The sequence below is a fragment of the Nanorana parkeri genome, unplaced genomic scaffold, assembly GCF_000935625.1.
Source record: "Nanorana parkeri isolate BGI_ZX_2015 unplaced genomic scaffold, ASM93562v1 scaffold130, whole genome shotgun sequence".
NCBI lineage: Eukaryota > Metazoa > Chordata > Amphibia > Anura > Dicroglossidae > Nanorana > Nanorana parkeri.
In genome coordinates this window covers 1,118,040-1,135,361 of record NW_017306398.1, presented here as the reverse complement: position 1 = coordinate 1,135,361, position 17,322 = coordinate 1,118,040, and the positions used below count along the sequence as shown (strand labels likewise).

At 44.0% G+C, this 17,322-nt stretch overlaps 1 protein-coding gene across 1 annotated transcript in view; it reads right to left on the bottom strand.

The window, feature by feature from the left end:
* LOC108784893 (rap1 GTPase-activating protein 1-like) overlaps nucleotides 1–17,322 on the bottom strand; it is an 85,709-nt gene that overhangs the window by 8,742 nt on the left and 59,645 nt on the right. Inside the window, exons 12-17 of the mRNA XM_018553831.1 lie at nucleotides 13,960–14,089; nucleotides 12,057–12,243; nucleotides 10,672–10,703; nucleotides 2,319–2,405; nucleotides 1,179–1,316; nucleotides 29–132 (exon numbers count right to left, since the gene is read on the bottom strand). Coding sequence (XP_018409333.1) covers nucleotides 29–132; nucleotides 1,179–1,316; nucleotides 2,319–2,405; nucleotides 10,672–10,703; nucleotides 12,057–12,243; nucleotides 13,960–14,089 — 678 coding nt within the window. The remainder of the gene's footprint in view (nucleotides 1–28; nucleotides 133–1,178; nucleotides 1,317–2,318; nucleotides 2,406–10,671; nucleotides 10,704–12,056; nucleotides 12,244–13,959; nucleotides 14,090–17,322) is intronic.

Genomic DNA, 17,322 nt, shown 5'->3' with positions numbered 1-17,322 from the left:
TCCCTACATGCAAACATGCCCTGTGTACCTTTTCTCCTCGGAGACGCCCTCTATCGCAATGCTGCTACTTCTACACCCACGTGAGAGTGCGTCACGGGAGCGCTGGGGGCTCCGCAGAGACAGAGAGAAGGTCTAAAGGAAAGAGACTTTATAATGAGGAAATATACTGAAGAGAGGTGGAGATTCTTAAGATCACCCTAAAATTAAATATTTATCATGCAGCATGCCAACCAGCAGGACAGTATTCAAGGCAGCTTATCTGACATCTGTTCATGCTGACACCTACCGGTTATTCATAGCCCTGAAGAGGTGAGGGCGTGGGGCACACTAAGACCCCTGAAATGTGTTGGAACTTTTATCTTGAAGTTTTAGGTCAATAAAAAAGTCAAAAGTGGTTTGTGCTGGCGGTGCAGGTCAGGGTGAAGTGGTCAGTGCCTCTGTCCAGTGTCCGGCCCAGCTCACTGATGTCACTGGTTGCCAGTAGCTGGGAGGGACCCCAGTCAGAGTGTCACAGGTTGCTCAGAGCTCTTAGCAACCTGGGACACTCAGGCCAGAAAGGGGTCCTCATACTACACAGCTTTGGTATAGTTGACTACACGAAGGTTCTACAGAGATATTGTACAGTGTATGGTGACCCCCTAGGGCTCCGGGACACCTGGTCATGTGACCAGTAGAGATGGGCGAAAGTTTCCATATACCCAGCGAAATTCGAGAGGTTTCAAAGAACTTCTACCGTTTTCACTTTGGGAAATGGGGAAGGTAAAATTAAAGTGGTTTTTAGGGTCCAATGGGCTTCAAATGGCTCCTGCAAGCTACAGAAGCTCCCGGACTTCTGGCTGCCCATTGACCACTTTGGGGCTGGCGATCAGGTGTGACAACAAGAACACTGCAAACTCCCTGAATAGGCGAAGCCGCTGTGAATCACGCCACTAAAGCTCGGCATTGTGTCACATGACAGTCTGCCATGGCTGAGGCAACACTAAGTATGTATTCTGTTACCTTTTAGGACTTTTGGGCAGGACAGCAGACCATGTTGTCATAAAATTCCCGCATGAGGAAGTAATTCATCATCAACCACTCCCCTGATATGTACCAAACCCATAGAGAAGACGAGAACACAAATGGAAACATTTCCCAAAGAATTCACCTTGAATAATGCCCATTCCCCCCACACTTACTTTAAAGTTCTCCAGGAAGCCACTAGATGAGTTCTCCATCTTGTCCCCAGAATTCTCTTCCATCGTCCCCAGGACTGTCTGACTGTGCAGACAGAGCTCTTCATACAGTGTGTACATGAGGCAGCTGCGTGTCCGCTCCTAAAGAATCAATACATTTCCTTAGTGTTTGGGCATTAGCTGGTAGCTCAGGGCAAGTTTTCCTATCACTTGTGCATACTCCCATCATCCTTGTGTGGAGTTCCCTGGTCTGCACACCTGCTGTGCCCATTAGGAGTTCCCACCAATACTGAGTTGAATTCCTGGGTCTGCAGACCTGCTGTGCCCATTATGAGGAGCTCCCACCATCCCTGTGCTGAGTTCCCGGGTCTGCAGACCTGCTGTGCCCATTATAAGGAGCTCCCACTATCCCTGTGCTGAGTTCCTAGGTCTGCAGACCTGCTGTGCCCATTATGAGGAGTTCCCACCATCCCTGTGCTGAGTTCCCGGGTCTGCAGACCTGCTGTGCCCATTATAAGGAGCTCCCACTATCCCTGTGCTGAGTTCCTGGGTCTGCAGACCTGCTGTGCCCATTATAAGGGGCTCCCACCATCCATGCTGGGTTTAAATTTATTTTAGATTATGAAGAATGTAACAGGAGGAGCTGGGACACACAAAGTTCGGTTGAAACACACAAAACGTAGGTGGACAAGAACAGCGTCAGAAATTAAGGTAAGAGAGATCTTTCTGTTGGAGTTTCCAAGCCTGATATGAAGCCAGAGGCTGGCCTTATCCCTTACACTGAATTAAACCCTGCAGCAGCATGCATACATTATGCTCAGCCTTAACCTTGTACATTTGAATCTACAATTCTAACAACACTGAGAATACCTCGTCCATTCCTAGCAGACTCCATCAGAATACAACAATTGTGCACCTATAGACCACATACCACCATATGGTACCACTACAATAAATCTAATGTAGTGGTACCATATGGCAAAATAGTGAGACCCAGAAGAGCACTCTACTTGATCTCTGATCTCTACAATCGTGGTTGAGCCCTCAGGGTAATTCCATCTGGTAAGCTCAAGGCCCATCATGCCTAACACTCATCAAGATACCATTCAGAAGACCCCAGACACCCCCACACACGAGTCTCACCTGCAGCTTGGAGAACCTCTCCGCTTTGTAGCAGCTGACCTCAGCATTAATCAGCTTGGTGAGAAGGAATTCACGAAACTGCTGGTTCTGGAAGGGAAGAAAAACATGTAATTGGGATAAATACAACAACAATGTTATATACATGGTCACAGGTTTGGGGACACCTACAGTGTATGAGCTTGTTGGACATTCCGCTCCCAAACCATGGGAAATAATATGAAGTTTTTACCCTTGTGGCTATAACAATCTCCACCCTTTTTGAAAAGCTTTCCACAATCTTAGAATGTGTCTGGGGGGACTTGTGCCCATCGAGCCAAAAGAGCAGTTGTGAGGTCATGTAGTGATGTTGGGTGAAATCTGGCTCACGAGCAGCTTTCCGATTCATCCCAAAGGTGTTCTGTAGGGTGGAGGAACTCAAGTGACCTGCACAGAGCCCTGGTCTCATCAGGGCTCTGTGCAGGTCACTTGAGTTCCTCCACACCAAACTGGTCAAACCATGGGCTAGTGTAATGAGCGGTGTGCCTCAGGGTTCTGTGCTGGGTCCCATATTGTTCAACTTATTTATTAATGACATCGGGGAGGGTGTTAACAGCGATATTTCCGTGTTTGCGGATGACACCAAAATTGGGAGGGTAATAGACACGGACTTAGACACTATAACATTACAGGAGGACCTGGATAAAATAGGGGAGTGGGCATTAATGTGGCAGATGAGGTTTAATGTCGATAAATGCAAAGTAATGCACTTTGGAATTAAAAATAAACAAATGGGTTATACAATTATGGGGGTGCCGCTGGGGAAGTCAGAAATGGAGAAGGATTTGGGGGTCATTGTAGACCACAAACTGAAAGGTAGTTTGCAGTGCCAGGCTGCTGTAAACAAAGCTAGCAGGGTCTTGTCCTGTATTAAAAAGGGGATGTATTGCAGGGACAAGTCTATAATTTTGCCACTTTATAGATCATTGGTTTGACCTCATCTGGAGTACGCGGTCCAGTTCTGGTCACCAGTACTAAGAAAAGATGTCCTTGAGTTGGAAAAAGTCCAGCGAAGGGCAACCAAACTAATTAGGGGTATGGAGGACCAGAGCTACGAGACGAGGCTACTAAATTTAAACATGTTCACATTAGAGGTGAGGAGATTAAGGGGGGATATGATTTCCATGTACAAGATGTTCAATGGTGGTAGCAACATTAGCGATAAACTGTTTAAAATTAACTCCGTTACAAAAACTAGAGGCCACCACCTAAAATTGGTGGAAAAAAAATTCCAGCACAAGGGGCGAAGGGGGTTCTTCACAGTAAGATCAGTTAGGGTCTGGAACTCACTGCCACAGACAGTGATTTCAGCAAAGAATGTGGAATTGTTCAAGAAACTTTTGGACGATTTCTTAAGGGACCGTAATATACAGGGGTACGGGTACTCCTAGAATGAGATCCTAATAGGTTGGACTTGATGGACTAATGTCTTTATTCAACCTCAAATACTATGTAACTATGTCTTTATGAAGCCCCCACTGTATGTTTTCCCACTGGTTGCTGCGGCAATTATCATTTGACTTAACAGTAGGGTTGCCACCTGTCCAGGATTCACCTGGACAGTCCAGGTTGTGAATGCTGTGTCTGGGTTTCATGGCAGCTAAACCCGGACATAAGATGTCAGGCAGACAGAGGCAACCAAAATTAATAGGGGAAAATTGTATACTTACCTATCGGTCATTTTCCTTTCCTGATGCCAATACATGGCAGCATACTGATGGGGGGGGGGGCGGAGCTATACCCATCAGTATGCTGCCATGTATTGGCGTCAGGAAAGTGACGCCAAACATGGCAGCAGACTGTGACATTTACATATGAATGGGTGGTGCTATTTACATATCAATAAGCCACGCCTTATTCTCCCCCAAACATTTCCGTGCATCACTAGAGTGTTCGGGTTTCGATGGAAGAAAAGGTGGCAACCCTAGTCAACAGTGGACACACCTAAACACATCTAATGCAATCAAGGTGCTGGAAATTGGGTCTAGGGTTAAGTCCTAAAACTATAATTGAGAGCGGGCTTGGGTATCCTTTCGCCCCTTCAGGTAAAAAGAAGCCAAGCAAGATGTACCAAGAAGTGCCGGCATTTGGATTTTCCCAAGCGGCCTGAGCGTCAAGGTCTGCCTGTGCTTTCTGTAAATGTAAATTCGGCATGTAGCATTATGTTCACAGCTCTACCGGTGACTTATAATAGCCGGTGCTCCATGGACTATGGATTCAGTAATATACAGCAAGCTTTTCCACCAAGGTATAATTAACTGGTGTTCCTTTCCCTGCAGTGCTCGCCGCCCTCTGTTCTGACTCTGCACAGTATAAGAAATGCAGAAAATGTTTTATTCAGGGATATGCACTTGCTAAATAATTGATCATAATATGATACTGGCAAAGCAAAGAGTATTGAGAATATACTGCAGGGTGCTACTGCCCTCTAGTGGCTGCCTGGGGAAAGCGCAGAATGTAACATTGTAACACTGCCCTCTAGTGGCTGGCTAGGGGGAAGCTCAGAATTTAACACTGTAGCACTGCCATCTAGTGGCTGGCTGGGGGAAGCTCGGGATGTAACACTGTAACACTGCCATCTAGTGGCTGGCTGGGGGAAGCTCAGAATTTAACACTGTAACACTGCCATCTAGTGGCAGCCCCCAGTTCTATCAGAGGAAAGTATTGAAGTGCTAATGTTTTAATGGGGACTAAGCAATGAGATTGTTACTCTCAAGATCCAATTTCTTTGTATTTGTCACACCAACGAACAGGTAGTCTCACTGTCCCTACTACAAATGAGAGATAGAAGAGAGTGTTACTTTACAAGATACAGGAAGACAGTACAGGAATGATACAGTTTAATACCCTCAATGGGTGTCTATTATAATAATAAAAATATTAATTAAAAAAGTAATTGATAAAAATTAATACTACTACTACTAATAATAACAAGATCAATAATAATATTGTCATGATGAATAATAATAATAACAACTCATGCTGGGAATTAGACATGTGCAGCGGCTAAAAATTAGTTTAGTTTCAAATTTCATTTATTTCGTTTTTGGAATTCGGATCCTATATGTGTTTCGGGAATCGGATTCGTATTCGGATCTGATTCGGAATTCGTGTCGGATTCGGAATTCGGATTCGGAATTCGGAAGAATTCCCGAAAATTCAACTTGAGGTGGGGTAGCAGAATTGGCACATTTGTCATTTCTGGTTGCTGTGCTCTCGTCTTTACTATTAAAGGGACATTAAAATCCTTTTCTTAATTTGTTTTTATCCGTTTAAATGTTAACATCGCACGCACAGGATCTGGACGAAATTCCTTCCAAATCCAAAATTTCGGATCCGAAATCCAAAGTGGTAGGCCACGTAAAATGACAGAGCGGGGTCAGCGCATGCTGAAGCGCACAGTGCGCAGAAGTCGCAAACTGTCTGCAGAGCCAATAGCTACAGACCTCCAAACTCCATGCGGCCTTCAGATTGGCACAACAACAGTGCGTAGAGAGCTTCATGGAATGGGTTTCCATGGCCGAGCAGCTGCATCCAAGCCTTACATCACCAAGTGCAATGCAAAGCGTGGGATGCCGTGGTGTAAAGCGCGCCGCCACTGGACTCTAGAGAAGTGGAGACGTGTTCTCTGGAGTGACCAATCACGCTTCTCTGTCTGGCAATCCGATGGACGTGTCTGGGTTTGGCGGTTGCCAGGAGAACGGTACTTGCCTGACTGCATTGTGCCAAGTGTAAAGTTTGGTGGAGGGGGGATTATGGTGTGGGGTTGTTTTTCAGGGGTTGGGCTTGGCCCCTTAGTTCCAGTGAAGGGAACTCTTAAGACATCAGCATACCAAGACATTTTGGACAATTTCATGCTCCCAACTTTGTTGGAACAGTTTGGGGATGGCCCCTTCCTGTTCCAACATGACTGCGCACCAGTGCACAAAGCAAGGTCCATAAAGACATGGATGGGGGAGTTTGGGGTGGAGGAACGTGACTGGCCGCACAGAGTCCTGACCTCAACCCGATAGAACACCTTTGGGATGAATTAGAGCGGAGACTGCGAGCCCATCCCCCAACATCAGTACCTGACCTCACAAATGGTCCAACATTCCCATAGACACACTCCTAAACCTTGTGGACGCCTTCCCAGAAGAGATGAATCTGTTATAGTGGCAAAGGGCGGAGCCAACCCAATACTGAACCCTACGGACTAAGACTGGGATGCCATTAAAGTTCATGTGCGTGTAAAGGCCGGCGTCCCAATACTTTTGGCAATATAGTGTATATTAATACATGTATAGATGAACACACATATGTAAATATTTACTTTATTGCAAATCCTATAGTATACACTCTTTACAAAATCTAGAAAAAACTACTAAAAAAGATTCTCACCAAAAATAAAATAAAAAATAAAAATGTCTTGCCAGCAGGGCCCTACTAAATGGCAAAATACATATTGTAAAATTATTATAATAGTACTACGGAGGCAAAATACTAATTACGGTGCTGATTCATAACTCTTACACTCAGCATATACTGTAGCTTGTTGGATGCCATTTGCACAGGACTACCACCACTAGATGGCGCCGAGCTGCACAGGAAATTCTCATGCTCCTCAGTGCCATCTAGTGGCTCCAGAGTTATAAATCGGCCCCTAAGTATCAATATTGCTACTTTACTAGTAACATTGATGCGATGTGACCCCTCTTACCAGCCATGATCTACCTGCATTGCATAGGGGAGCACTGAAAAGGGAAAATATAAGCAGACTAAACTTCAATTTTAATGTATTTATTATTGTATTGCATTTCAGATAGAGTTTGTTCGGTTGGCAATAACACACAAACATAGAGAGAGAGTTGGTTTCACAGGCTGTGTTTTGTATAGCTGGCCCGCCATGCGGAAAAACAAAGAAAAGGCACTTTGCTGCATTAAAACGTTAATAGAATGAACGGCAGACCGCACGCTCTGCTACATAACTCCTCCGCACAGACAAGGCTCCTGTATATTTTATAAGCTGCTCGCTTTTAATGCCTGGACTGGTGGGCAAGCAAATGTATAATCAGAGGAAACGGCAGATCAGCTCCTGAACACTTCAGACATTAAAAGGTGAACTATAAATGTTGTAGCCGCCAGAAGATGATATATAGGAATCAAGTATAACCGCTACCGGATATTAAAGGGGAACTCAGATATCACTAGGTAGCATGCATGAGCAACAATCAAAATATACAATCAAATGTATGAATATAACATTAATGGCATAGGTACAATTATTAAACACGCACATTGATAAAAGTAGAAAAATGAGCATTTGTTAGATATTTGCTTTGGAGCCTGCAAAACATTGCAACAATGATCCACGGATGGTGGGCGCAATGCTCAGGCTCCTGCACACTCTTCCTCCAGCCCCAGCTCCGTATGAGAGGACCAACCATTGGTTATGGGGCTGAAACTACCACAGGCACTCCCATCATGTGTACTGAAACAGCCATAGTCACTCCCATCATGTGTACTGAAACGGCCATAGTCACCCCCATCATGTGTACTGAAACGGCCATAGTCACTCCCATCATGTGTACTGAAACGGCCATAGTCACTCCCATCATGTGTACTGAAACTGCCATAGTCACTCCCATCATGTGTACTGAAACGGCCATAGTCACTCCTAACAGGCTGAAGAATCCAATGGTCAAAATGGTGATTCTGGATCAATTCACACAATGGATGACAACGCCAAGGCGACAGGCGGTAACCAGTAAACAGTATGCCAATTGTGAAACAGAAGGGGTATTGTATCTTGCAGTATGCGAAGGAGACATGTCTTATGTTGGGAAAACTGGAAAGAGGTTGAAGGGCCAGATCTGGGATCATTTGTATGATGAGGGGTATTGGAGAGGGGTAGAGCACTGGTAGTGAGGCATGTGGTAGTAAAACATAATGGCAGGACTGGGGGGCTTCCCGTATATAAGTTAGCCGCGGCCCGCGGGTATGTTTTGTCGCATGGGCAGGTTAGGAAGGGCTGAAGATGGTTGCTGGCTATTTAGTTTGTTGGCATGTTGTTACACTGATCCTGCCCTCCCTCCCTAGAGACGTTCTATGGTGTATCCACTTTTTCGGGGTGAAGGGTTACATTATGCGGGCAGCGAGGACTGAAGATAACATCCTCTTCTATGACTCCGAGATACTCCCAGATCTCCCCAGACATACGTTGTCTTTGCAGCGTGCACCTAAACCGCTCCTGGAGCTGTTACTCTCTCATAACATCTCTTTCAGGTGGGGCCGCCCTTTCCAACTCATCGTCTCTCCTGAGGACGAAACTGCTACTTTCCGAGAGTTGGGGGAATTACGGAATCTACTGGGCAAATGTGGACTGTCGCAGGTGGCTCTCCCACACTGGCCTCTGAAACCATCCACTCCAGGGCTTCCGACTCAATCAGAATAGCAACAGCGCTGAAGTAGGAAAGGCAACCAAGCTGACTCCAACCCATCCCTCACTACTTGGTTGTAGTTAGAGTCAACCTTTAGCCATTGCTCGCAGGGCCTCCTTACGCCTATGTTGCTAATACATATTGGTATTATTTTAGCTCCTGCTGGCGGGACTTCCGCGACCCCCTCATAGGACTTGCATTGCGGATTTGCACTCTTCTAGTACTTCCAGATTAGTGTGTTTCTAGTATTGTGTTAAATCGTGTTTGCAGTACTAGTCTTCCCCACTAGAGGGCAACGAGCGCTCAGTTTTGTAATTCTGATGTTACATTGGTTTTTCACTTGTGATACGTCTTCTTTGTTTCTTTCTTCTTCTATTATTCCTGCTCTATTGTTCTTTCTTTTCTGCCTCTTTTTTCATCAGAGATGACGTATTTACTTGATCCTTTCTAGGGACCTGCTGTTTATTATGTGTTTAGATGAAGCACTGATATCTTGAGGAATGCTGAATGACATTTTACTTGCTTAGAAGAACTTTAGATCAGAATACAGCATTATAAAGCATATAGAAAGAACTTCCTGTGTATAGACAAGTATACATAAGCATAGAGACCAACACTGCACCACAGAGCCACCTACAGCTCAAAAGACAATACTACATCTCTGAATGTCAGTAATACAAAACAGTGTATGCAGGTGTATTTCCAACACCCCTTCTCAACAGCATATGCATTGCTATATGACATTCAGCTGCTCTTGAAGGAAACTGCCCTATGCCTGACATGAAGGGTTCATTATCTACTGTTTTGTTGGAGATGTGGAAAAGCTACAGGTACTCATCTACATATTTGGTGGGAGTGCCCATTAATACAATCCTTTTGGTCTGAGATCTATAAGATATATAATCATATCATGAAAATTTGGCTTCCTCCCCTGAGTCCGCCGTATTGTTCATGCTTCCCGGGTGGTAGATCGCATCACCGACAACATTTGCTCAGATTTTTACTTTCTTATTCCGCTTTATTAGAAGACCACGAAGACCCCTCCTTTATCGCATTGGATCAATAATGTAAATGACATTATGCATATGGAAGAACTCATGGTCTTGGATACAGGACCCTATGATTGCTTTTATTTCATTTGGGCGCTGTGGTTGCAATATTCCTCCTCCGCCCTTGCTTTGCTATCCCAAAGGTTAGATGTCATGGTGCCCAAAGGGACTCCCACAATATGGTCTCCACCTGCTCCCGACACACCCCAATGATTCTCCGCAAGTGTCCCCGTTATTCTGCAGGGATTACCGGCATCTCTACCTCCTCCTTTTTCTTTCTTCTCTTTTCCTTCTTTCCTCTCTTTTTTTTGTTGTTGTTGTTCTGATCTTTCTTTTCTTCTCACCCTTTATAGTGCTGCCTTTGTTTATACAGCAGTCATTATCCCATCTTAAGCTCTGTATTTGGTATATTTACCTAAGTGGCCTCTCCAGCTATCTACGCACTGCACTTGTGTCATGTGATTTTGTTATTGTTTCCTGTGAAGTTTATACTTGTTTCTTATGTCTTGTGGAACTTTGTATACCTGTCATGCCTTCTGTCTTATAAGCCTCTTTGAACTTGTTATGTACGGGTCACGTTACCATATTGCTTTTGCTGTATCTTTGTTTTTGTTTAATAAAAGTTGATTCAACTATAAAAATATAAAGTGGATACTATATGGTCTATTTATGAACAATTCATAGGGCCATTTACTCTGCAAATCTTTGAACATTAATTCTGTGCAAATGGAGGGAAAAAACAAATATTTGGGGGGGGGGGGGGGGTTAAAATGTAAAGTCATGTAATACCACATTATGGCCACTAGATGGAGATGAAGAGCATCTAGTGGCCATAAGGATCTTGTTTACCTTTTGAAACACAGCTGGGTTTTCAAAAGCTGCTTCTTTTGGGCTGGCGGTCGCACTCTGACGCCAACTTTTACAATGCTTGAACAGTAGTCCTGGATTGTACATGACGATAGTGAGGACCCGCCCACAAACTGGAGTGCCAAAGAGGAGAGTGCTGGAAGCCTGCTGGAGAGGTGGCTTTGGAAGACCCATCAAACAGCGTGGAGGGAGCATGCCAGAGCAAGGAATAAGGTAAGTATTACAGCTTATTCCTCTACCACCTACACTTAACAAGCAGTTAACCCTTGTAGTGTGGGGTCCCCTCTGCACGGGTTTTGTATAAAAAACCTGGAGTTTAGCCTTAAAAAAAGGTCCATATTTTCGCATGATAATGTTTCCAAGCCTACATGTGGTCTTGTTATAAGCAGCCATGACACTTGACTAGTTCTTGAACAAGACGGGGGAAATGCATCATAGATGGGAGGGAACACAGGAAAACAGTGCAATAACCAAAATGACCATGGGATGTCAGTATACTATTCAGCTAAACAATACCAATGAGCAAATGGCTCAAGGAAATTAACTATGTGATTCTCATTTCACATTAATATGAATATTAACTATGACTATGAATTGTAATATCTTACAACTGTGTAACAGCACATTGGATGACCAGCGAAACGTCTTCAAGAAAAATACAGCAAGTCCAGTTGCCTTGATTCATTTTGTACAGATATTTCTCCCCAGACGTTTTAATCAGAGACGGAGAGACTTATTTATAGTAAATAGCTGTTGTACTGGATCTTGTAATAAGTGTGACTTTTGGGATTTTAGTCCTTGCTGGGCACCCTTGTAAGCATTAACAATTCCTTGTAATGCCTTATTTACGGTTGTGTAATGTTGTTCTCTATGGCCCCTCTATGCCCTCAATAAATATACTGTGTATATATATATATATAAAACTTTAAAAAATATAAAATAGAATGTAACCAAAATGAATAATGTACCTGTACTCAAATGTTAACATACACCTGTGTTGCTTGCTGGCTTGGAGCAATAAAAAGTAATACACGTGCTGAAAAACTTTCCTGTATTTGGTCACATGATCTTTGCTGATGTGGAGGATCAGAGTTCAGATTGGCTGATCCTCTGCTTTAGTTATCATGTGACCAAAAGACAATTAAAAGAATGGGGCCTATTATGAAAGGTTTCAATTCTGTATTTTGCAGGTTTTTTCTTTATTTTTATTCCTTTAGTCATTAAAGACTTTTGACTCCTCAACATTCCCTGTATCCCTCCCCCCTACATCTCTCCTACTAATTGTCCTGAGAGGACATTTGTGGGAAAAGGTTTCATAGTTTGTAGCCGTATCTAACTCTGCTGCCTTAGGCTCTGTAGATGGTCGCATCCTCCTAAGGTCACAGAAAAGAGTCTCACCTTGTACAGAGTATCGCCGCTGTGGCTTCTGCAGGACTGGATGACAACGAAGCAATGGAGGAAATGGGACGTTATCATATCGGGTGAGAATATTGAGCCATCGTCCTGGTACACCAATGAGACGATATCATTCCCGATGTGACGTTTTCTCTGAAGCTGGAAGGAAATTTCTAGTTGAGAAACGCAGACTACATTCATCCCATTCTCATCATGACTGGCCTTAATCCCCTCCCCAAAATTCTGGGGTTTTCCAAAGACAAACAATGTGCAAAATCAGGCATTGACACATACGAAACTAACACAAAAAACTCTGGGCAAGAGGGTACGTCCCTCACTTTGGAAATATTTCCTCTCAATTCCTGCTATGTCTGCAGTACAGGAAGTGAAAGAAAATCTCCCTAATTGGCACAGATCCCCCAAAAAACTGACTGTCACTGGGGATTTAACCATTCCCTACTCTATCCAAAATGGAAACATATTCAGCATCCAGGTTCAGCAATTCAGCTTCCTGTGTCTGGAACCTCCTCATCGGATAATTCATTATTGCAATCACCTGTATCCACTTAGCAGAGAGCTGACCCACGTGATCCCTTGCACTCTTCTTTTTCCCTACTTCTTCCAGTTACCGCAATGTGACAGGTAACAACATAACTGCAAGATAACCGAGCGCTACCATTCCGCTCCATGACTCATACTAAAATAATGTGGACCTAACAAAACAAAATTGTGTGATTTTTTTGTTTTGTTTTTGAAAAATATTTAAAAATAAAAAGTATTTTAAAAAATTTGCACGAGGTACTTGCTGGATTATTATGGCAAAAAGATTCATTTACTAATAGATCTGTGTCCTGGTGGCCAAAAATTGACCTTCTTGCTTTTTGAGAAATCAGCCTGAGCCCCAAGGCCGTTGGCTTATTAGTGACTCCTGCCCAGCCCACCACCTAGCTGCCTTCTTCTGCCCAGCTGGAGCATCCGTGGTTGCTGCTTCTGACATCAATGCCCTCCACCTCTCACTTCCACTGGCTGGCCACAGCACTGTTTAGAAGGTGTGCTTGTTGCTACACAGTGGGTCAGCTCCGTCTGACTAGCCTTCTTTGTATTGATTGGTTTAGGGCCACACACACCTTGGCTCTCTTCTACACCTTGATTGGCTGTGGCACTCTAAAGCCCAGTGTGATAGCTTCTTAAATCCCAGCTCCTTTAACTATGGATTTTGTGTTGCTGACCCTACCTCAACCTTGGATGGTCCTAGATTATGCTTTTCTGCTGCCTGCAGGAGATTTTTTTTCTAGATTATGCTGATCTGCTGCCTGCCCTGATCTTGGATTGGCTCTGGATTAAGTTTGTCAGCTGCCTGCCTTAACTTAAAACTGTTGCTAGACTATACTTGGTCTGCCGCCTGTCTTGGCCTCAGATTGTCTGGTGTATGCTAATCATCTGCTGCCTATGGAGAGTCACCAGCAGTGCTTTGGCTCATGAATGATACTCCAAAAGGCCACAGGTGCTCTTTTCTGTTTGCTCAGTCACTCGTGCCACCAAGCCAGAAACTACAGCTTGGGGCAACTAAACCCCAGGTAGGCCATCTTACCTTATGGGAACAGGGGCTGCTATAGGCAGAAGATACACCCACTAGGTATAGTTTCTGACCCCTGGTGCCAGGGTAAACATTACATTAAGAAAGTTTTCAACAGTCCAGTTGTGCAGTGAATCCTTAATATTTTTGGTACTTATCTGTCAGCAGGACAAACTGCACAAGCACCCGGTCAACGAGCATGGGCATGACATTTAAGAACCATCTTGATGTTGTACTAATGAGGGACACACACAACACAACTAGGTAACTGGAACAATGTTGCTATAAAATACACTGACCTGCTGAGTGTCCCCCGGGGTGTAGGGAAGTTTTGTTGACACGTGGAACATGATCTCATGACCACGGAACATGGTGTACACAGACTCTGTTCCTGTCTGACCTTGAGACACGTCCAGACCCCCGCGAAACCTACGCCAGATGGAGTATTACAAGGTAAGACCACACAAAGATTATATACACATTTGTGGTTGATGATGATGACTTTAGATACTTATTATTTCATTGGGTTCTTCCTGGTTGCCCCATCTGAAGCAGCCATTTTTAAAGGGGTCCCAAGTTACCTGTCTTGATTTATTTATTTTTTGCAGGAAATCAGCACATCAGCACATATTAAGTAGACATGCAAGCTGCGGAAAAATTTGGTTCAGTTTGGATATCTTGGGATTTGAGATTTGTTCATATACAAATATTAATACTAAAGCTGAATCTCCCAGACCCCAATGGCATTTGGAATCCGAATTTCCGAATTGCATTCAGGAGCTCCCGATTGCCATTCGGGTCTGGGAGCCATTTACATATAATAATAAAGCTGAGGCTTTCAGACCCGAATGGCATTTGCGAGCTCCCAATTGCAATTCAGAAATTTGGATCCCGAATGCCATTTGGGTCTGGGAGCCTCAGCTTTAGTATTATATGTATATACTGTATATGGCTCCCATGTTGCCGTAACGAAAATTCGTGTTCAGACCCATTCGCATGCATTAAACCGAAAAACACCTCTGGCTGGCCAGAAAAGTCACATGTCCGATTCAGTTTAGTTTTTGAATGAAATTCGGACGGGATCCGAAATCTTTGAACGGAAATTCGGAATCGGACACATTAGAATGCATCGTGATGCGGAAATTCAGAAAATTCGCACGAACGGAATGAATGGCACATGTGTAATATTAGGACATATTAGAGCTCCTAGGAGAGAGAGATTCATACGCTCTATATCAGGGGTAGCCAAAGTCCGGCCCTCCAGCTGTGTTGAAACTACAAATCCCATGATGCATCTGTCTCCTGGAGTCATGTCTGTGGCTGTGAGAATCTTGCAATGCCTCATGGGATTTGGAATTCCACCACAGCTGGAGGGCCGGAGTTTGGCTACCCCTGCTCTATACGATATTTGGTGTCTAACAAACCTACTTTCATTCTGCTTAATATATTGGCTGCCAGATTGTGAAACCTTGTCATGTGGAAATATAACTGTACCCCGGATAGTTGGCTTTAGGGGTGTGTCAGTTAAGCATAATAAAATGTTCCCCAGCACTCCTACAATCCACACCTCAGAATTTTTGATTAGGTGGAATTAGATCTGTGACACCCTCTCTACAGACAAGAAAAAACTGCTGAGGATACTGAGAATCTCATTTCTAAGGGACAATGACCGCCATATCAGATTGGACTTACACTGCAAGTTATCTGAACACTGCATGGAACCAAAGGCCACGCAGACTACACGTAAAGTATTTTCTAAGCCCCTTTTTTGGGCATTTTGTCAGCTCTTGTAATATCTTTTATGTAAAAAATTCTGGCACCACTTTTCTTGTCTTTGTATTAAAATATTATTTTAAAAAAATCTGAGTGCTCTAACTAGAACTTAACCCTTTGAAAAAGCTACCATGGTGTAAACTCTGTTACATTCCTATCTGGACATAGCAGCGAACAGGGCTGGATTTCTCACAAGGCCACTAAGGCCCGACCTCGGAACAGCAAGGAGCAAAGAGGCAGCAGAGGTGTGGAATTCCTATCTCCCGATGCCCCGGACATGGAGTTCCGGGCACGTAGTTTGTTTCTACATTTAGCCCTGCTTTGGGCAAACCGGGCTAAATGTACAGCCACCGCTTGTTTTGTGCAAGAGATCACTTGTATGCAGCCTGCAGGTCTGCCCCCCCCCTGCCGGCTACCTCTCTCCCTGCCGGCCGCCTCTCTCCGGCGATGGAGATCCTCTCTTCAGGATGGGAAGTTCTCCGCTCTGCTCCGTGTGAACACTGAGATGGTAGAGCTGCACTCACAGCCTTCCCATTCACCTTACTGTATAACTGGTGACAAATTGTTGAGTGTGTTTGTCGTTTGTTTTGCTTTATGATTACTGCTGACACTTGGATTGCTGTCCCACAAGCTGCCAATTATCTGTGCAGTGCGAGTCTGAATGTGGAATTGTCACAACGAGGTTTGGGCAACAGGTAAAATGTGGATCTCGGGTTTGACAAAACACACAAAAAGCAAGTGTCACTTTAGTGGTGCCATTATTTGTTAATGATACCCCAAATGGAGCAAGCAGGAGGAGCACCTAGGCATGTGCTTTAATGTAATGTATTTATTTTGGGAGGGAAGGGGGGATAAAGGGGATAAAGGGGGGATAAAGTGTACTTTGCCAGGAAGATCACAAACATGTAGGTTAGGATCCATTATAGGACATGGAGTATATTTATAAACATTTTACAGATTCATTCATCCTGCAAAACTCTGAACGTTGGTTCTGCGTGAATGGGGGGAAAAAATGAATGTTTTTAGTATATTTTTTTTTTAAGTCAAATGTAATATTAAGAAAACACCAGTTTATGGCCACTACATGGAGCTGAGGTGCATAGGGAAAAATGGTCACCCATCTGTGTCTCCCGCAACCAGCGGTTCCCTTTCGTTTCAGGGCTCCAGCAACACACACCTAGCAGTAACAGCCACACCCATACATCCTCACCCTCGTGTAACGCTGCATCAGGGGACAACTCTCCTATTGTTTCATTGTCCGATACAAATCCTGGCTGATCTCAAATTTTTATATTTTATGTGCAGTTCTCCTTTAACGGAAGCTGAAAAATAACAGACTTACTGACCCGATCAACAGGTATTACAACTATGTTTGAGGGAGATTCCGAAAAACAGACTGTTGTGTTCATACTACGGACAGATTGCATCATATAAAGATGTAACCATCATGTCATTTTTTATTTTAGGAAAGTGTATACAGTGAGACAGGGTATTTATTCACTCACTGGCCACTTTATTAGGTACACCTGTTCAACTTCGTTAATATCTAATCAGCCGATCACACGGCAGAAACGCAATAATTTAGGCATGTAGACGTGGTCAAGACGATCTACTAAAGTTCAAACCGAGCATCAGAATGGGGAAGAAAGGGGATTTAAGTGACTTTGAATGTGGCATGGTTGTTATTGCCAGATGGGCTGGTCAGAGTATTTCAGATACTGCAGATCTTCTGGGATTTTCACACACAACCATCTCTCGGGTTTACAGAGAATGGTCAGAAAAAGAGAAAATATCCAGTGAGCGGCAGTTGTGTGGAGGAAAATGTCTTGTTGATGTCAGAAGTCATAGGAGAATGGCCAGACTGGTTCAAGCTGATAGAAACCGAGGTA